This window comes from Ctenopharyngodon idella, chromosome 13 (assembly GCF_019924925.1).
Source record: "Ctenopharyngodon idella isolate HZGC_01 chromosome 13, HZGC01, whole genome shotgun sequence".
In the NCBI taxonomy this organism is placed as follows: Eukaryota; Metazoa; Chordata; class Actinopteri; order Cypriniformes; family Xenocyprididae; genus Ctenopharyngodon; species Ctenopharyngodon idella.
Genome location: NC_067232.1, coordinates 23,421,309 through 23,443,080, shown reverse-complemented (window position 1 = coordinate 23,443,080; position 21,772 = coordinate 23,421,309). Strand labels below are relative to the sequence as shown.

At 36.8% G+C, this 21,772-nt stretch overlaps 2 protein-coding genes across 2 annotated transcripts; both read right to left on the bottom strand.

The window, feature by feature from the left end:
* Positions 1 to 245: 245 nt before the first annotated feature.
* On the bottom strand, positions 246 to 6,012 carry ap5s1 (adaptor related protein complex 5 subunit sigma 1). The gene is made up of 3 exons (XM_051916403.1): positions 5,685 to 6,012; positions 3,666 to 3,957; positions 246 to 889 (listed from the first exon to the last, which is right to left on the bottom strand). Exons 1-3 carry the CDS (start codon positions 5,852 to 5,854, stop codon positions 761 to 763), a joined length of 591 nt encoding a protein of 196 aa, XP_051772363.1. The 5' UTR covers positions 5,855 to 6,012; the 3' UTR covers positions 246 to 760.
* A 3,873-nt stretch (positions 6,013 to 9,885) lies between these two features.
* On the bottom strand, positions 9,886 to 18,345 carry cdc25b (cell division cycle 25B). Its single transcript, XM_051916386.1, has 15 exons — positions 17,821 to 18,345; positions 17,513 to 17,595; positions 16,759 to 16,810; positions 15,243 to 15,284; positions 15,109 to 15,142; positions 14,443 to 14,553; positions 13,821 to 13,934; positions 13,596 to 13,727; positions 13,432 to 13,515; positions 13,131 to 13,319; positions 12,944 to 13,030; positions 11,782 to 11,844; positions 11,485 to 11,583; positions 11,138 to 11,383; positions 9,886 to 10,996 (listed from the first exon to the last, which is right to left on the bottom strand). Exons 1-15 carry the CDS (start codon positions 18,036 to 18,038, stop codon positions 10,856 to 10,858), a joined length of 1,695 nt encoding a protein of 564 aa, XP_051772346.1. The 5' UTR covers positions 18,039 to 18,345; the 3' UTR covers positions 9,886 to 10,855.
* Between the last annotated feature and the right edge of the window lie 3,427 nt (positions 18,346 to 21,772).

Below are 21,772 nucleotides of genomic sequence, written 5' to 3'. Positions count from 1 at the left end.
AGAGGAAAGACGAACTAAAAATGGATTTTCAGGAATTGTGTTATTGCTCTGTTGGCCTAGATATGAAGGCGACATACGGCCTTGTCAATCAGACATCTCGGATCTGTTGGCAGACACACTGCTGTGAACTACTGAATTATTTTAGATGAAAGTGTTACAGGATTATTCAAATTGCAGTGCACTTGACTGAAGCAACATGTAGCAATTAATAAAATGCAACACTGCCCTCTAGAGGAGAGCTAGTATATAACACAATGGTTTTATTTTGACCCATCCAGACAGTAATATCATATAATAATAATATAAATTCAGACTTTAATTAACAAGAAACTCAATGAACAATGTTATCAACTGACCATTTATGAGCAGTTAATCAGGTACTCCAAAGTCATTCTGCCTGAACAATCAAATGTGTAAAGGGCTTTACTTGAAGAATCTATCACTGGGATATTATAAGCTGTACTACTTTTGTGGTTCACTCTTTTTTCCATCTAATCTGATGTCAAACTGCAATTAAAGTTTTAGAACATGTGCCTTCTGGCTTCCTCAAAGGGAAAAACCAGTTCACAATACACTTTGTGGGTACAATCTTCTTCTTTTCAAATGCCTTCTTTGAACCATCATTACACCTTCAAAGGAGAAGTAGTTCCTCCAAATCTCCTAGATCAGAACATCCAGGATTTATCAGGCATATTTATATATTACCCTCTAAATATGTGGCAAATGGCTCACCAATGTGATTCTACCAATACACACTCTTTCATTTGCTCACGTAGTTTGTTATCTCTTTATCCAGGCTGGAGGCAAAACGGTGGTTGAGGAAGAGGAGCTGACCATGAGGAAGGAGTCTGTGCAACAATGCGTCCACTCGATCACTTTTCAGCAACACCTGAAAATAACAGCTAAGTCAGCCAGAGGAAAAAATGGTAGTGTCAAATAATCAATAGCTTGGCGGTCTGCCTATTTGATTTCAATTTGTGTCCTTGTTCACTGCCTAACAACAAATCTGGCCCTAGTCATACAGTAACTGGAAATGATATAATTCTGCAGTGAATGTCTGAAGAATATACACCTGAGCTCATTGGGATGCTTTTCTATCAATGTATTGATTACAAAGTAAACAACAGTCTAACATTTATCGCATACAGAATGTGCCCACTGTTAGGCATATTGGTGGAAAGAAACTAGGCCAGCAGACATAAGAAAATCTTACACTCAGTCTACTACTTCATAAGATTATGAGAGTTCAACAGAAGTTCAGTTCAGCTATAACAATAAAAGTAATTTTCAGCTATACAATGATATAATGAAAACACCAAACGTCTCAGGCACATTCACTCAAACACAACAAAAATGACTTTATCTTTTAAACTACCATTCAAAAGTTTGGGGTCAGCAAGATTTCTTTAAAAGAAATTAATATTTTTATTCAGCAAGGACACAATAAATTGATTAGATCAGAAGTGAGATTAAAGTTGTTATAAAAAAATCTATTTCAAATAAATGCTACTTTTAAGCTTTCTATTCATCAAAGAATCTTGAAAAAAATGTATGTTTCCACAAAAATATTAAGCAGAACAATCTTATTCTCAATCTTATCTTTTCTTGAGTTGCAAATCAGCATATTAGAATGATTTCTGAAGGATGATGTGACACTGAAGACTGGAGTAATGATGCTGAAAATTCAGCTTTGCAATAAATGACATTTTAAAATATATTAAAATAGAAAACAGTTATTTTAAATTGTAATAATATTTTGCATTACTACTGGTTTTATTGTATTTTTGGTCAAATAAATGCAGCCTTGTCGAGCATAAGAATTTTTTTTTGTTTTTTTGTTTTTTTACATTACAAAATCTTACAGACCAGTAGTCTATATATTCCTTTTATTGGATACATTTAAACTCTGGTGCTGTGTTTTACACCCACACCCAAACATACAACAGACAAACATGCATGCAACACATACACATGTATGCACACAGACAAGATACTACAAGAACTATTGACTGAAAGAACTACTGGATGTCACATATTATTATAAGTATGTAGATGTTTTAGAAAGTAACCAGCACTCAGTTTAGAAAGTAATCAGTACAGAGACGCAATTGACCATATAAACTGAACGTTCTTAAGAAATTCCACAATAATAAAGCCAGCTGGAAAACTTCCGGTGAAATGTCACTTGTTGGTGTGTCAGTATCTTCTATGCTAGCGTTAATTTCGTTATTCAAACATAAGATAACATAAAAAAAAGACATGTCTCAGTGTTCCTCTTGGCTAAATTTAATTCAACCATCAGTTTTGAAAAAAAGCGTCAACATGCTGTAAATTAAAGATTTATTGTGCGCTATAGTTAGATTCATTGAATAAAATGGGAGTGTTCACAAGTGTGCCGAAATTAGTGAGCTTGTGCTGCACTGACTGACAGCTGCTGTGATTATAAAGGGAGAGCGCGGTGCTCGCTTTCTGTGTAATTCATTCACAAGAAAAGTTATTGTTTTTCATGAGACTTTGTGAGTACTTCATACTTCACCTTGACAAACTGTATTTTTAAACCTAGTGATTTTATATAATGTTTAATATTTATTCAAAAGCGCAACCGAGTGAAAAAATATTACAGGAAATGGCTAATATGAGTGAATAAATGCTCCTCTGCCGCCATCTGCTGGTTATAGTGGTAATTAATGTCTTTTTTATTTTTAAATAAATGTGTTTTCTATCTTAAATTTTGAAATGTTCGGTTTTATAAATGGGGACAGTCTCTGAAGGATGAACAAATAATGTTTGTGGTCATCATTACATTAAAAATAACATTTGAAGTACTGGAAAAAGGTTGCGTGTGCGTGTCCAATTACAGACACCATGTTTCTTATTCCAACATTCACATTAGTTGTAAGTCTTTATTGGCAAATTAGGCAAGTGTGATAACTGCATTAAAATATAAATACAACATTAAAAAGTCAACCATTGATGGTTTTGTGTCGATGTACAGCGAGTACAGAATGACAGCTAACAGTTCAATGGAAATGCCCAAGCTGGCATAACGAAAACCAGGAAGTAACCGTGCATATGGTCAATTAGTAGCAAACAACAGAACAGCTTTCATTTTCAAAGCCACACGATTTGAAGTATCACTCATAGCCGTAGCACAAAACATGCTGGATTTGTAATGCTAAAGTTCTGATAACAATTTGATTAAGTTTAGGTTTAGTTTGTTTAGTTTTCAAGTCTTGAAACTCTGCTATTCTTCTGAATTCAGAATGATTTTTAAAAAACTATATCTTTAGTTATCATCCTTTAGTGTGAAAGGGCCTTAACGCTAAATATAAAGATAACTCTAATGATAATAACTATATTAGCATCCAGACCAGCGCACAATGTCCTTTTGTTTATTTTAAGTGTGAGCTGCAGTTTTGTTGCCTGTCACTTTAAATGCTCGACCTCTTTAAAGAATGATGTTGTCTGATTGGCTGTCAATGTTTTTGTCATTCATCAGCTGGGAAAAAAAAAAAAAAGATCGCTGTAAAAGTGATTTCAACTGTATCGTTCACCTGTGCCATTATCATTAATAGCTGTGGTGTCGACTTTTTTTATATTTAGAACGATACATAGAACTATATCTTTATCTTCCTTAGTGTGAACGGGTACTAGCAAAACCTCACCTCAGCACCAGGTCCCAGCAGACGTAGCTCCTCCAGGCAGTGACGTGCAATGTTGCGAAGCGCTCCCTCTGCGAGCAGAAGGTTCTCGTGTGGTCTGCAGACAAGAGTGAATGCTAGCGACTGCACCCCCAGCCACAGAACAACACTCCGATCTGGAAACAGCTCTGCACTGCCCAGGGAAAACACACCTCTGTCAGCTTCACCCAGAGCGACAGCCTCCTCGCCCAGCACAGCCTCAGTGCACAGACTGCCTGAGGCCTCCCTACTCAGAGCCACCGCACTCCTCACCTGTCTGAGAGAGAGAAGAAGGGCAGAAATGGAGATTATTGTTTCCCATGGGTTTACATACAAAAATGTACCATAGTTTCTGACAAAATACCATCGTTACTGCACTTATTGATAATGCAGATACTTGGGCTGCATCCAAAATCGCATTCTTCCCTACTATATAGTAGTAGGTCTATATTCTACTATTAAATAGTAGTAGTCAAGAGTAAATTCTCAGTACTGATAAAAGAGCAGACAACAAGTATCTGGATGACCTACTACTTCAGTGAAGCGACGTAACTTGCGCTGGCAGGTCACATGATAATAACAACATGGCGAATGCAGTACGACACCGGATTACATTCACACTACACATTCATACTATATAGAATGTACTTTCTTAGTGGTCACAAAGTAAGTACTTACTCAAAATAAGTACCTACTCAAGATAGTATGCTATTTCAGATGCAGCATTGGTATTAAAGTTGGCATGAAATGGAAGTTGGAATAGTTATTCATAACTATCGACAGACAGATATCAATAGATATTGTGACGTATATCCGAGTGAACAGATTCTCAAAGAAGAAAAAGGGCGGGTCTTGATTTTGTCCATCGGGAATAGAGTACCACAGGGATGATGTGTTTTTGTAGGCCAACCCGGAAGTTAGCGGCGCACGGGTTCCCTCGATCGAAAGCCTATGCATTTTTCCCATAGACTTTTGGAAAATCGCAAAAAATAAGCTCTGTGTTTAACAAAGGGTTATGACACTTACACGTTTTGTCTATCAAGATAATCTTTACAAGTTAACACAACATTTATACATTTTGAAGCCTAAATAAAGTCGTCAGATATAAAAAGCTAACAGTAGGCTATAAACGGACTACAGCACACCGTGGTCGCGGATCAACGTCACCACCACCAAGCTTCCTCAAACTTTATTTAAAAACATGCGCGCTGATTATGATCTGCGCTGTGTATGAATACTTATCCACTTTTTCATGAGAAATGCTGTTCAAATGTCCTGTTTGTCATGATGACGTCTAAAGTCCCCGCCAAAGGAAGTAGTCCCTTTTAGCAATTTGTTAGCAACCGCCGTTTTTAAGACACAATAAAGGTTTAAAAAAATCACAAGCAGGTTATAACTGGTGTATTTTATGTCATAGATCAAAACGTGAAAATATTTAGAGGCTTTGTTAACCACAGACCTTATTTCAGGCAATTTAGCAAAAACCCATTCAAAAAACCCATTGACTTAGGGGCGATGGAACCGGAAGTCCTAAAATGCTAACTCGCTTCCGGGTTTTGCCTACAAAAACACGTCATCCCTGAGGTACTCTATTGATTGGATTGTTAGATCGTTGTGGTTTGCTATTGCTGTGATCTCGTGTGAGTGACAAGTTGTCCCGCCCTCGCGCCGGTAAGAACGTCATCAGAGAATAGTTGTCATTATAATTTATATTTTGATAAAAGAAGAGGGCACGTGATTTTTTTTTTTTTTTTTTTTTTAATGACGATGATGATGCAACATTACATAAAAATAAGAATTGTCCATTTTGATTTCATTGTGACCTTTGTTAATTCAATATTTTACATTAACAGATTTAGGTTTGCCTGTACAAAACTGAATAAATTCGAGGTTAAAAAACTGTTTACTCTTTGTGATAATTATGTAATTTAGCGTTAATTGTCTGGCGAGCAGTACTGTTCTGGAAAGCTGCTCTGCGACCTGTAAATTGTTTTATCACCTCACCTCGCTACCACGTGAAGTTTCTCTTTCTGCACCAGTCGTCTCTGCTCCGGTGTGAAATCGCAACCATCCCCGGTCTCTGGTCCGAATACGCGCGCGTACAGTATCCGGATCTCGCCTGCGGACAGAGCGCTCACCGGGCACACCGTGTGGATTAAGAAACACAGCACCATATCTGATTTCACATTTCATAAAGACTATAAGAATACAGACACAATTACTATATTTGCTTCAAAATGTGTCTGCAATATAATAAACTTGTGTCAAAGTATCATGCTGCCATTGTGGACAAACTGCATAATTATTTCCGTATTTGGTCACATGACTGTGAATCAGCTGATCATTGCGCAGTTCCATTTTTAACTCTAGATGGCGCTCTTGGATGGTGTTGAACTGATGGGACGAACTGTTGCTAATCTATTTAACACAAGTGGAAGCCTTTTAACCAACTTTATTTATTTATTTATTTATTTATTTATTTATTTATTTTTAACATGACACGTTTTTTTTTCTGTAATTTTTAAAAATCTGCAATATATGGGACTTGATTTGAATGATTTTTGATGTGCTCTATAGTAATAAAATTCAATAAACATTCAAATTAAAAAATGCAAATGTAAATTTAGCCTAAGATGTCACTTAGTAGTGGACCAATATCTAAAAAAAAATATTTATATAAAATAATTTATTTAATGTTTTTTTTTTAAATACAGATCTGCAGAAACTAATCTGGATTTACACTCTTCATGTGCCTGTGAGGTATGAAAATTGTAAAATCCAAATTGTTAAAAATTGACAAATCTGCTACATGTTAAACAAAGGAGCATGTTATACCCATACAAATTTGTGCACTGCCGCTAACAGAAGACTAAGCTGGACGTATTCAAACACATGCGCTTGGACACACACAAAGAACAGCTGTTTTGCTTAACAACTGCTCGTCATGCTCACTTAACCCATGCAGGAGAATGACACACATCTCCCCCCACTTCCTGCTACACTGAACTTACATAAACACATCACATACTGTCAGCTTTACATCCAGCACACAACCTTTACTGTGAGATGACAAAACAAGAATCAATGTTCTTAGAAGAAACAGGACTGACACAAGACTGATAACCTCCCCATAGTTGACGATACGTAAAATAAAAGGTTTTACTGAAGATACAGGAAACCAAAGCCAAAGCCACATTTAGAGGATCTTGTTGCTGCAAAAGAGATAGGATGTGGTTACAATGATGGCAATTCTCCAGTCTTTGTCAACCAGTTCTTGTAATTTTTACATTCAGAGGAGGGCTAATCAAACAGAAACACACTGACAATGGAAACTCTGTATGCGTAAGATCCTCTTACTCAAACTGGACGTTTTACTGGTTGGCTCTCTGTGGTGGAACTAAAACTAAATATCCAAAGGGGGAAACAAAACCTGCCATTTCAGCCTTCAAACTTAATAGGAAAAGATTAGACATTGACTCCAGCACACAAAACACACTGAATGGATTATTTTAAGGCAATTCAATCCATATATGCTTTACACAGTGTGCAGACTCAAAATGCAAAATGCAAAACTGTCTAGCAAAGAGTTACTGTTGTAACCTAAGGCAAGACACCATTGGTGAATATAGTACAACAGGTGAATGAAGACAACTGTTTTGTATTACAAGTTTTCTGAAAAGTATGTAAATGGGAACATCAGATACAGCCAGGTTCAAAATTCTTGCTGAATTTTGTTGACAGTGAGTTGAAGTTTATTACAGGGGGGATTTTTAACATCTTGGTTATTTTATCACCATCTGAAAGTGCTGTCAACATCTTCACCACATTTTTAGGAATAAAATGTTATAAATCAGATGAATGATGGTGAAATATATGAACAATCCCCTCTGTAAAAACCTTCAGAATATAGATAGTAATAAAACTATAGTAGTCAGCATTTGAAGTGGATCAAAAAAGTTCATCAAAGTTGTCCCAAGAACAAAGTTGTCCTATATAAGAAGAAGATTTTAGGACAACTTTGATGAAAGGTTTTGATCCACTTCAAAAGTTGACTACTGTATAAAGTTTGGTCATTTGGAGATGTCTGGCTCAGTGCATGAGAAAAACTTTTGAGAAAATGGCCTTAAAACACATGTACTGTAACTGAATTGTAATCTACAGACATGAACAGTGTTGGGGAAAGTTACTTTTTTTTTTAAAGTAATGCATTACAATATTGCATTACTCTATTAAAAAAATAACTATTGCGTACTTTTTATGGAAAGTAATGTGTTACATTAATTTTGCATTACTTTTTCTCACCCGGGTTGGGCTTGCTTGTTTGTTTTTTAATAACAACAAAAAAGTTTTATTTTTGGCAAATGTGAAATGAATAAGCCTCATGCTGAAGGAAATTCATATAGACACCTGTAGAGGGCGCTCAAACAAACCTTTCAACTGTGCTGCCATTCTGGATTAAAGAAGAATAGGATTCAGGAGCCAGTTGTTTAAAAAGTTTAATCTGGATCAGAATGATCTGGATTTGGAAATCCCATGTTTTGCTATCCAGGATCAGGTAATCCATCTTACTTTTGTGCTGGTTTTTCAAAGCAAAACTGGACTGGATCACCCTGATCCAGAAACACACTTTTTTAGATTACCAAATCTGGATTACTAGTGCTCTACGGAGCCCCTAAAGGGACATGGTGATAGAAAGAATATGAGAAAAAAAACATTTCAATGCTTTTGTTCTCTCAGAAAAGTTCCACATAGCGTTCACCCGAGAAACTTTGCGTTCGCTCACAAAGAACTTTTGACTGGTTCATCTCTTATGATTATGCCAATTTAGTTTACAAACAGTGATTTAAAAAACACTTTGAATTAAATATAATATTTTTGTTTGATATTTACAGCTGTTTGGGGATTATTTTATGGCACCAAAATCTCTTTTTTACTTTACAGTAGGTTATCGAAAGGCTATATATGTAGTCTAAATGTTTACTTCTAATTTATTACTTTAACAGTTAAACTAATCAAGAGCAAAATAAAAAAAATGTGTGTATGTATATTACATGATAAAAAAAAATACAAAAAAATGGACCAGTTTTAAATTTTTGTTACATTTTTGTCCCTGAAATCCACCCTTCTGATGGGATCAGTATAATCCAGATTTTTTATATCAAAGGTATCCCAATCTCACTAAAAAGTTTTAGTAAACCAAGATTGGATTTTGTGATCTAATCTGATTTCAGAATCCTTTTTTCCTTTTGAACAACCCATTTTCAAGATGTGATCCAATCCGATCAGATTATTTTTGAATAACTGGCCCCAGGAGAAGGAAGTTCAACACTCTTATTTCTAAATCTAAAGAAATTTTGCTTATTCAAGTGAGATGAACAAATGCATGTTCACATTTAGTCCAGAAGTACAATAACCGTCATGTTCACAGCACAAACACCTCTGCACTTACCCTGTCTCTCAACATAGTCAATAAATGTGAAATCAAATTAACTTTTGTTGTAAACTGAAAAAGTAATGCGTAACTTTACTAGTTAAGTTACTTGAAAAAAGTAACCCGATTACGTAACTCAAGTTACTTGTAATGCGTTACCCCCAACACTGGACATACATACTCACTAGTCTGAGTGACTCCATCTCAAACAATTCCAGCAAACGCAGTAGTTTTGCCTGTAGTGTCTTGCCTTAAATTGTGAAACAATACATCCAAACAACTTTTGAAAATCTAGTAACATCTGTTATAAAGATTCACAAGACTGTGCAGGGTCTGCATTTTCAAGTAACTGCTTTATTTTCCAACACGGTTTATTTAACAAAGATCTACATTTGACTCAGTCTGCTAAGAATCAAGCTGTGTGCAAGATAAAAATATCTGGTTGAGGACCAATATTTGGAAATCTTGTCTTTGCTTCTATTGACCAAATGGGAAAAAAAAAAAAAAAAAAAAAAACTAAAAACTTTAACCAAACAAAATCATTTGTGCGTGAGCTGGCCTGACATTGTGCCAGGACATTAGGGAACGGCCGGCTCCTCCTCTGTGGAATGGCTTTGGAATGCACACGTGTGTAGGGACACGTGCTGGCGCTTGGCTAACCACATTCAAGGTCCCTGCTAGAGCGGTATATTTGAAAAACAAGTGACTCACTTGACTTACACCAATGAATAACAGCACACACAGCCAAGAGATCAGACATGTTTCAGCAAAGAGTTAATACCCCAAACTCCAAGTTTATTCATGAATACATAAACCAGCCTCTCAGTCACACATGACCAATAAAACACACTCAGGAAGATAAAATTTTCAAAAAACACACTTGCATGGGAGTGAGAATTGTAACTCAACTGTCACTGGTTTATGGACAAATAGAACTAAATCTTGTTTCAGAACATTGGTGAACACTGTTGTGGTCATCACTTGCTGACCAGCAGCAAAAGCCAGGATTCTTCCCGAGTTAAAGCTGTCAGTCACAAAAAAAAAAAAAAAAAAAAAATATTCCAAACAAAAACTCAAATCTGGAAAGTCAAAACAATATGGTCACCAGAGAGCTTTACACATTTCTCAAAATATAGGGGTAAAAATAATTAAAATCATTATTCTGTGATATGAGAATATACATAATTGTAACATTCAGAATACGTAAACCAATTTATACAATAAATGTAATATTAACTGGTTCCACTGCTCTAATCAAAGCTATATCATTGGGCAACTGACCAAATGTGAGAAAGAGGGGGCAAAATGAACGCATAAAGCACTTATTCACCACAACAACTTTAAAAAGTGCTCATGAGGAAGGGAAAAAAAGCAAGTTAAAAGGGTCAATAATTGAATTTGACATACAAGTTAGGACAGGCCAGTGGGGGAATAAAAATACAGGTTAGTTAAAAAGTGTATGTGTAATACATGGCAGTGACATGTAGCTGTGTGCTTCTAAAGGGAGATGAGGGTGGTGAATAATGGCAGTTTATCAAACTAAACCAGGCGGAGATACATAGTAGCCCCTCAGCCTCATTTGAGTTTGTGGTACTAAATCAATACCAAACGCTTTTTACAAGTCCCTCTCACAGAGCGAGTCCCATCAAACACCTCTTCAGGCCTCTGCCATGTCTTGTGTGTGAGGGCAGCATTTGAGCAAGTAAAGGCAGTAGAATCATGAGGGATTGTGAGCACATGAGTCTCAAAGTTTTTTGAGACGGCTGTACATGTCTCTCTTGCTGCGTTCTCCAGCCCAGGTGCGGCTCTTAAGGCGGAACTTTCTCAGGTCTTCTTTATAGTCTTCATGATGCATTGGCCTATAAGACTGAGGTTCACACACCGACTGCAGAGGGAAGGAAAAAAAAAAAGAAAAAAGAAAAAGAAAAAAAGCATACATTACAAGCTTGAAAAAAAATAAATAAACATAAATAATTTATATGTAGGAATCAAAAAAAAAATTATTGCATTGTGAAATTGCACATACCTTGTGAAGCGGGAAAAAGTCTTTGTAGCCCCCCTTCAGGATATAGAGTTCAGGGTAATGGAGGTTGGGGTACTCATTCAAAACTCGATCTCTTTCACGAACGAAGCGGCACATCCGCGGGCCGCGTTCAGATGAAAATTCACAGTGGAAAACTAGCAGGACACGCTTCTCTGGGCATTCTGGGAGAATAGGACTCCGTAAAAAGTAGTCTTCAATTTGATCCTCTTGATGGAGGTTAAGAGCACCCTGATAGGAGGACAAAGATGAGTCATCAAAATTTGATCCACACAAATACTACTGTACGCAACTTGCATCAAAATTAATTAAATCACAAGCAAATGTCTCACCTTAATATGGCCGCCCTCATATTCATATGGATAACGGCAGTCGATGACAAACAGCCTCTCCACCAGATCGCTGTATTGTCCGCTCATTGCTTTAACCATCTGAAAATACAGAAAACGGCATTAAAAGAGAATGGGATTATGGGAAAGATGCCAGGGCATACACTTCGTATAGACAACCTGAAATGTTGGCTGGTCTTTTTTTTTTTTCTTTTTTTTTTTTAAATCATGCAGCTGCTCAGTTTGCATGCACTTGCATTTGAAATGTATACACTAAAATCATAATGTGTGCAAACTTACAATCTCTGGAGTGATGTATTTCAATTCTTGGTGTTTTCCTTCTACTGTGGGTAGTGCAGGAGCCTTCATATAAACAGATAAAGTGAAAAATTTGAAATAAAAAGGACAAAGAAACACATTGCACGTTCCATAGCACAAGTTGCAGGTCTATTAGTTTCCATTTACACTCCAAGACTTAATGCACAGATCTATTTTGACAGTATCAGATTTTGTCCTGTCTGTTGCTATGGTTATAGCACTGTCAATCATTGCAGTTTCAGATTAAATTGTGCATTTAAATCTCGAGTGCTGTTCAGTCATTTGACCAGAAAATGTAACGTTTTACACTTGTACTCCTCGCAGTCAACAATGACAGCACCGAAAACAAATTCCATCTAGTGGAAACTTTTGATAATCTGCCCAAACAAAATCTTACTGAAAGCTCATTGGTGATATCAACCTCAAATTTGGAACACAACTTGTTTGGATTTATGGCTTTGATTTTCTCAGTTTTAGAGTAAAACATGTTTTGGAAACTATATTTTATATAAATTTTAAAATCAGTATTTTTATGCATTTTTCCATCATATACTTCTATAAACTTTTTTTTTTAGGTCTATGCTCAAACAGAGATTAACAGGTAATAAATGGACCATAAATATTCAATAAATATAATTTAGTCCCCTAAAAATACAAAATATTACATTAAAAAAAAAAAAAAAAAACATGAAATTATACTTTAGTACATTCATTTCATTGAAGAAAAAAAAAAAAATCTGGTCATTTGACCACGCAAGCAGAACTAGAGGGTCAAATGCAATTGTAAATTCCATGCAGAACTCTAAAGCTTGCGGTGAATGAAAACTCCAGTGTTTTAAGCAGTGTTGAGCAGAATGACTAACTTAAAAACCTCTGATTGGCCATTGAGTTCCCAAGCTCAACAGATTTGTCTGTGATTGGCTACAATGATCAACGCTTCAAAAACACGTTGTAAATAGAAAAGCTTTGATGCTCTTCACAAAGCGCTTGTACAGATACACACAGGAGCGTTCAAAAGCAGCTGCCTATCAGCAGGTACCAAATGTAGTACTACAGAAATGCTGGTAGAGTCACATTTCAGTATCGACTTGGTACCAAAGTACACATACTTTCGACAACCCTAAAAACCCTGGCTCACACTCACCTTGGTGAAATCTCCAATCACATTACTAGGATCTGTATCCAACATTCTTTCAATCTGTGAGTGATTAAACGACTTGGATCTTTGAACCTGTAAGTGGAAGGGTCATGATTAGAATTTAAATTATGGCTACTGATAAGTCCACTTGTTTTGAATTTTTTTTTTTTTTTTCTCCCCAATGTGGACTGACCTGATGAGGTATAACATCCTCATGTTCTGTGAGTGCAACTTGTGTTCCTGCCAGGCTCCGCCTCCTCTTCACTCTGACAGGCGTGTTCTCATCTTGTGGCCTCTCTGGTCTCTTTAGTGGGACACGCCCTCCCGGGCTTGGCATAGAGGGAGATCGGAACAGCCCACGTGGACGGCAGCGAATAACAGGCTAAGGGCAATAAAATGGGTTTGGTTGGTAACTATCATGTAATAACCATAAAAAGCCAATTAAAGAGAGATAAACAAAGAACTATGCTTGCTAAATGAGTGCAACAACATACCGAATCAGTATTGTCAGTACTTTGTTTGGCCACCAGAGGAGCTGTGAGGAGACTGTCCATTCCAAGAGGAACCTCTGAGTCATTCTACACAAATAAATGCATTAAGATTATTTACAAATCAAAGAAAATTGTAAGATTAAAACAAAAGTAAATAGAAAAGTCACCTCCATATCATCAAGCCCCTCCAAGAAGCCATCATCGTCATCATCGTGTAGACAGGAAAGAGAGGGGCGGCGCAATATGAAGGGACTGCTCTCATCTGAAGAGTCAGGTTGAAAGGATGATGTAGGGGAAAGCTGGAGAAAGAACCAAGATTTTAATCATATCAGCGTCAAAATTAAACTTTAAGGAACAACGTTCTTTCTACAGCCTCTTCCAGGGATACATACCATTAAAGCAGGAGCAGAGTTGGGTCGGCAGGCAAAAGCATCCTTGGCACCCCCAGTGGATCGCGTACGACAGCGTGATGCAGGCATGGAAGGCTTTTTGAACTCAAAATTCTCCTGTTTAAAAAAATAAAAAATATATTGAATCAAAAGTCGTAAGAGAAAATTAATCAAATTTATTCCAACACCAGCCCCGTGAATTCCCATAACTTTCCCAGTCATTCATAGTTAAAGCAACCTAAAGATCCTTCATTGTAGCAATCACACCATCAAAAAGCAATTTTGCGCATAGATAAATATACTATGGAAGCTTGTTTCCAGCATGAAATTAAAAATAAAACACAAAAACGTATAAAAGTAATTGTGACTCACAATTCTGACTTTTCAGAATTTGCGTTTTTCTTAGAATTGTGAGATATAAACTCACAATTGTGAGTTATAAAGTCATAATGTGCAATTGTGAGGGGGAAAAAAAGACTGTTTCGGAGAGAAAAAAAAAAAAAAAAAAAGTCAGAATTGTGAGATAAGTCACAATTACCCTTTTTATTTTTTTTTATTTAGTGGTGGAAACAAGCTTCCATAATACATTGCCTGTAGAAAAATAAAACATGACACAAAAACCAACCTCAGCCAGGTTCTCTTTGTTTTCGCAGCCATGTGCACGAGTCCACACTCCATAGCGCGAGGGATCCAATTCTTTAGTTTTCAAATTAGGACTGTGACCCAAAAATGGCAGCTACAAAGAGGAAAAAACAAAGGACCATGTTATTTCAATGTGGGGAAAAAAAAAAAAAAAAAACTTAAATTCTTAATATACTTACACTGTTTAAAAGTTTGGGATTAGTAAGATTTGTTTTTTATTTTATTTTTTTTTCTAATAGGATGTAAAAAAAAAAAAAAAAAAAAAAAAAAAAAAAAAAAAAAAAAAAATTATATATATATATATATACACACATACACACATATATATACACACACATATACATATATACACACACTAAACAGCACAACCATTTAACATTGTTATACGTTTAAGCAGCAAATCGGCATACTAGAATGGATTTCTTAAGGATCATGTGTTCAGAGTAATGATGCTGAAAATTCAGCTTTGCCATCACAAAAAGTTGCATTTTAAAATAGAAAGAAAACATTTTAAATTTGTAATAATGACAACATTACCCTTTTTCTGTATTTTGGATCAAATAAATGCAGCCTTGGTGGGCATAAAAGACTAACTGACCCCAAACTTTTAAACAGGAGTGTACAAAAATAAGTCCAAGAATAAACTTACTGGCAAAGAGTGTATCCTACGAATGGGCATTTTTCTGTACAAACAGAAAGAACATTTGATTAAATCCAAGCCAATTCAACAGCTTCCAGAGACAGACATACACATCCTCTGCTTTGTAGTGCATGACCACTTACTCATTAACTGCTCGTGTGGCGTCCTGCATGGCCTTCTCAAACCTGTGAGGAAAAAGAAAATGCTGTTGAACAGTTCCTAGTGTATTCAAAGTCTCCTCTCGCCCCAACAAAACATTGGCCCAGACGACAATTCATCTCATTTATCTCTCAGACTAGGCCCCTCACGACTCTATATTTAACAAATACACCACGATGCCCACCTGTATGCAAAACAGCCCTCAGCAGAACGAAGTAAGGAGGGGGGGGGCCTTCTAATTTACCATATGCCCACACAACACTAACCCCCTCTGCAAACCTCTTTTGTTGGGAGAGGGGAGCAGGGAGAGCGAGTGAATGGTGGTTTGGAGGGGGAGGAGGTAAGGAGTGTGTCTCTTTCATAGCATAGGAAGAGGGGGGATTTAGAGTTAAAAAGGGGGTTCTCTAGTAACCCTGGCCACCTCACACACATATTACCGCTCTATTCGGATGCCTGCTCTCACAGGGCATGAAAAGCGTGCCACTATTCACCCAGCAACCCCCCCTTCAGCAACGCACCACACAACACACACACTGATGTGTGAGGAACACAAACAGCTGTGGGCCTGGCTGCAGATAAATGGATTCCCAACGACACCAAATGGTTTGAAAAGGAGCACGGTCACACACACACACACACACACACACACACACTAGATTACAAGAGCTGAGATGTACACTGATTTAATGCATGCTGGGTACATAAATAATATGAGACTTTGCAAACGGTCAACTTAAAGGGATAGTTCACCCAAAAGTACTTTTTTTAAATATATATACACAATTAATGGTCAACCGATTATTTATATATCAGTCAATATTTGGCATTGTAATTATTGACATAAGTTTGGCTGATGTATCGGAATTAATTATAGACAAAGTTGGCTGATGTATCGGAAGCCGATTACAGAATCATGAAGTTGCAATCTAAAGTATAAATGTATTTTACATATATATCTATCTATCTATCTATCTATCAAGTACAGATTATTTTTTCCCATTCCTTTTCAAATAATTTCTACATTTAGAAAATATGTAAAATATAAATTTCATTCCAGCAATTGTTATGCATGTGTTTTCACCATGTTTAAAATAGTGTGATATATAAAAAAAAATTTATTAAAATAATAAAAACACATTATATATATATATAAAAAATAAAAGTGTCAGTCTGCATGACATCTCATTCTGTGCCTCCCAAAAGAAAATCATCCTAGTTTGGAACAACTTAAGGCTGAGTAAACGTCAAATTCAAGGTGAATTTTTGGGTAAATCATCCTTTTTATAACAGGATGTGCAGTGCTCAGATATTCAGTGATCTGTGATGGATGCCAGCATATGCTCAGCTAATCCATGAAAACAGACACACTGAGCAGATGTATGTCCACCTAACGGCAAAGAGTAGATTATATGTATAATCCACAAGCCAAGCCTCCTAGCCAAGCTCCATCTCACATGGAGATCAGATATGATAATCAAAAGGCAGAAGAATCATACTCACTTCTGCTCAGCATCCAGAGAGTCCAAAGGGCTGGGAGAATCTAGCCCAAGACCTGTGGAGAGGGGGAAGGAGACAGGTGAGAGGGGGAAATGCACAAGCTGTTAATAATACAGCAGGCCTACATTATAATGATCACAGCTCACATTCCAAATGGGATGACCTGTCACACACACACTGTATGGCAAACCGCTTTAACATTTTCAACAGACACTTTTGTTAGTAGAACTTAGATATATTAGTAAGCAATTACACCCAACTAGTATACATTCCAATTGTTGCTTGTGCCCATTTCAGCTTTTTTTATGGTTTTTAAAATACTAGTACAAATTTATGACAAATTGTTACTAGCAACACTTCTTACCTTACAAGTAACTACTGCTTTCTTTAAATTCTAATCATGATACTTTATGAATCTCAGTACAAATTCATACAAAATTTCCACCTCATCAAATTTCCATGAGGTCAGGTTGGCCATTTTGATTAGTAACCACTACACATACATAGATGTAGAAGGGTTAACTGACAACTGGAATGGTTACAAATAACTAAATATGTACTAGTATTAGTAGTTAGTGATAAAATTGTGGAGAGTGTGCATATTTAACTGATTTCTAGCAATCAAAAAACAAGTACTACTAACAAAATACATACTAGCTCGTTTAACGTAGGCTAATAATGGACAAAACGGCTTGCCATACACATCTCAGATGTCACTACCATGAAGTTAATATTAATGCAGGTTTCCCAAGCTAACCTGCATCGGAGGAGGCATCAGAGGCGAAGGAAGGGATCTTCAGGAGGGGCAAGTTTTTCTTCCGCTTTGGTGTCTCACATTGACTGCATCAAAATGTCAAAACAAAGCGTTTAGAAAACTGAAGTGTACTGCATCACGTTTGTTTTTGCACAATATAAACAGTTTAACTATTACACAAACACACCAGGCCTTGATAACAAGAGTAGTAAAAAGTCAATAAACGTAATCTGCCCCCGAACATTTCCAGGAAATACCTCTGCGGTTGTTTACGTTTTCACTACCAAAAGAAACAGCCCAGACCCACTCACCCTCCGAGAACAGCGAGATTATTCATGTTTAGAGCCAGGTTAGTCACGGGAGACAGCACTGCCATGGGTCCGGGGGAGGCCAGGTTCTTCATGCAGGGGGAGCCCCTCGCCCCGACCTCCGGCAAGGAGAACCGAGGAGGTCGGTGGGCTGATTCGGGCCCGGTGCTGAACGGATCATTTACAGGGCTGATGTCGCCTGGAACAATATCTAAATCCATTTCTGAAGGGACGCGGATCGTCAGAAGCTTCTTGAAAATATGATCCAGTCAGGCGCGATCAAGACGACAAAGGGTTAAGCCAAGTTAGCAAACGCTCAGCAACCCGGACAGGGGCTTAAATTGATATTATTTAGGGTTGAAAGAAACAGAATGCTGCATAATAACGACGCCAGATTACACAAGACACGGTAAAAAAGGGGTTTTAAAAATCCATCTTCTTAAATCTTTCTTGTCAGAGAGCTGCCGATTCAATCGCACTCTCTCTGACCTTTCCAAACTCTGCTGAGGAAGAACGCTGAATGTAGCTCTTATTTATGTTCAAAACATGCAGTCCACAAGCGGCAATCTGAGTAGCCAATGAGCATCGCCGTTACATCTGATTCCTCCAATGAGGAACGCTTCCTTTTTTTCCGCATTGTTCTCTGAGAGAAGGTAGGCGGTCCAAAGAATGACAGACACATCTGTTATCCAATGAAAATTAAGGTAACAACAGCACTGCTATAAACTCATCCAATGGTTTTTATGTTTACGTAAATTGGGCGGGACAAAAATGTAAAGATGTAGAAAAAGGAAAAAATTTCCCGCGGAACAGTTCAAGCTGCAGCTTGGCAACGCCCTCATTTCCAAGAAAGCCAATCATATGCCAACGTCCTGGCGCGGAACGTACCACTCAAATCGCCTGGACAAAGAAGTAAATATATGTTTGTATAATACAAAACAAAACCTTTATAAGGCGTCTATTTTTTCTAAATGTGTGTGCTGGTAATTCACATATTTAACTTATAGGGAGCTAAAATGGAATTTCTAGCATTTTCAGCAGTGGTGTGATATGTTATCATCCACCCAAAATCATTTTTAATCAATTTTCCAGCTTGCAGTTAATTACCTCATATTGATTAGGAGAAAACGCTAGAGAAGTTAAAAAAAAAAAAGATTTAAATATATGAAAATGTTAAAAATTCATATGCACTTTCTCTTATAAATGTACATTTTAAACCAGGGTAACCTGTTTCTGGGTTAGTCTATATGTCAACTACCTTCAAATTAAACTAGCCATACATAAATTAGCCTAATGATAAGAGATAATACAAATGTTAATGACTGAAATGCTCAGCTTTCTGCAGACCTGGCTAAATTTACACTGTTTTCACTTCATGACAAATAGTTGACTACTGTTAGACAATGATACATTTGGCAAAAGGGCTGACTGTGAACACAGTTACCAAAATATGAATGTGACAGTTCCTTCCAATAAGTATTTTGCTACAGAAATACTGTTAAAAGTTAAAAGTAAAGTAAGTTTTTGTTGCCAATTCTGTGTGTATGATGGGGGAAGGGTGGTAACACATTATTTATGCTACAAGTGGCCTCTGTCAGGGTAGAAGCCGTATTTAATTTCACATGATTTGAGGAATGAGGCTGTGAGCAATATATATGTAAACTCCATCCCATGCCTGTCTATATGGTGAGGATATACGATAAATGCAGTCAGTCAGCACAGAGGCTATAAGAGATAAAACATGTTGTCACTTACCATTCAGTCCACACCCATAACATATCTGATATCTCACCTCATACATCCATCACAAACTAAGCCACACTCCTCCAGACAGCATGATTGCTTTTTGAGGAGATTTCTGAGACATACTGTACAGACACTTCCCAAAACAAGCCCCTTACTTTAAACAAAGACTCTTACAATAAAAGTACTTCACACAATAGGCAACATTCCCATTTGAATTTAATGCAAACTGTGGTACTGTTGAATGTTTTATTTTTTAGATCTTTGATTGAACATTCATGGTAACGATGAATTGTGACAGCCATATTAAAAAGACAAAACAACCTGACTGTTTCTGTTACTCATGATAACCTCCCCATCACCCTCCCCTGCTTCTGCAGGATCCCTCCAATTCTAGCACAATGGGACTTTGGGAATAGGATGGGAAAGCTCATTGATTTACATGCATTTTTCTGTTTCTTTACATTATTCTGTTATATATATATATGTTTTGAGAAGAGACAGGCAGAATCATTGTCATACTAAGAAAGATGTAGTAAAAAGTTTTTTTAATCAAATAATTATAAAATGTCTTTCTTATGTGATCACAGTCTCTCATGTTTTTGGTCATTGCTAGAAACACCAAATCAAATGTATTCTTCATGTTGTAAGTTTGTTTATTCTGAATGATCATTTGCTTCACAAATCTGTAACATGCACTACCTTCAAAAGTTTGGGGTCTGTAAGATTTTTTATTTAAAGAAATGTTTGTAACCAAACAGTTGATGGGACGCCATTGACTTCCATAGTATTTTTTTTTCTCCCATACTATAGAAGTCAGTGGGAATATGGTTACCCATATTCTTCTAAATATATTATAGTGTTCAGGAGAAGAAAGAAATTCATACAGGTTTGGAACAACTTCAGGATGAGTAAATAATGACAGAATTTTCATTTTTGGCTGAACTATCCCTTTAAGGAAGACTCAAAACTTAAAAAGCACCTATTGACAGACATCATCAGACATTTAGATAATCTAGATTTGCTTTTACAGACTAAATGTGTGTATCCACCTACAGTAAGCTAGTCAAATAGCATATTAACAATAATAGGATATTAGATGGCTCAATCTGAGCCCGGGTAGCTATTATTGAAAACTCAAAATACACAAAATACACTTAAACAGCAGCAAACTGGACAAACAGGCTTGTATTAAAGAATCTCAGAGAACTTGCCCAGACAGTTTTACAAACTGACGTTTGCTAACAGGTACACACCTGCTGTGAGGATTCACAAAAGGACATGTGGGGTTCCTCAGGGCGGGAGAGATCAGCCTCAGTTAAGACACAATTGCACCAGCAATGATATAATCTGTACATTTGGATTTTTCAAACTGTTTGTGGGTCTGAGAAATAATTTACACAGAACTTGATACCATTAGTATACGAATGTGAGCTGCTCAATTAAAGATTACTGTACTAAGTAATCTCTTGGAATTGAATTATATAAAAAATATTTACACCTGAAAGGAATGCAAATTATATTATTTCTCATAATATTTAAGGACCAAACACTTATGTCTGAATTGAATTGCTAAACTGGTGGTCTCAACACAATAGCTTATGAATGCATTGTGCATGTGCGTTGACCCATTATGAATGTCTGTTTGCTTTAATGAACTTCCTGGATAAAGAGTAAAGTGGGGCTCATTCAAAAACGAAGACAGTACTCTATCCCCAATCTCACGGGAAAACGTAACTATTTTGTGAGGTGTGATTTCCTATGAATTCGTACGATGTGAATTGTACAAAAATTAAAAAAGTAAGCATGAAGGTCCACCCTTAATGCCAAACCTAACCATGGCGTAAGCATATAGTACAAATTCATACGAATTAGCCACCAATTCGCCAAAACGTAAAATAGTCATGAATCGCCATGAGATTGTGTTGTAATCCCTGATGCATAGTGCCCAAATTGTAGTCACAATCTAGAAATGGTATATAGAGTAATGTACACAATCCCTCCTAAAACATCAGCTTTTGTCTACGTGTCAGTAATTGTTCACATCCACATGATGTGACAGGTGGTCTGGCCTAAACCCTTCGCATTTGAGACTACTGCCTCAGTGAATGACTGAGTGTGAATATAAGCATTTGCATAGCTCTAATGTGGGGAGTGTATTGCTCTGTCATTAATGTCCTCTGCCGTTAAACCTTCCTCATTACCACCCTGA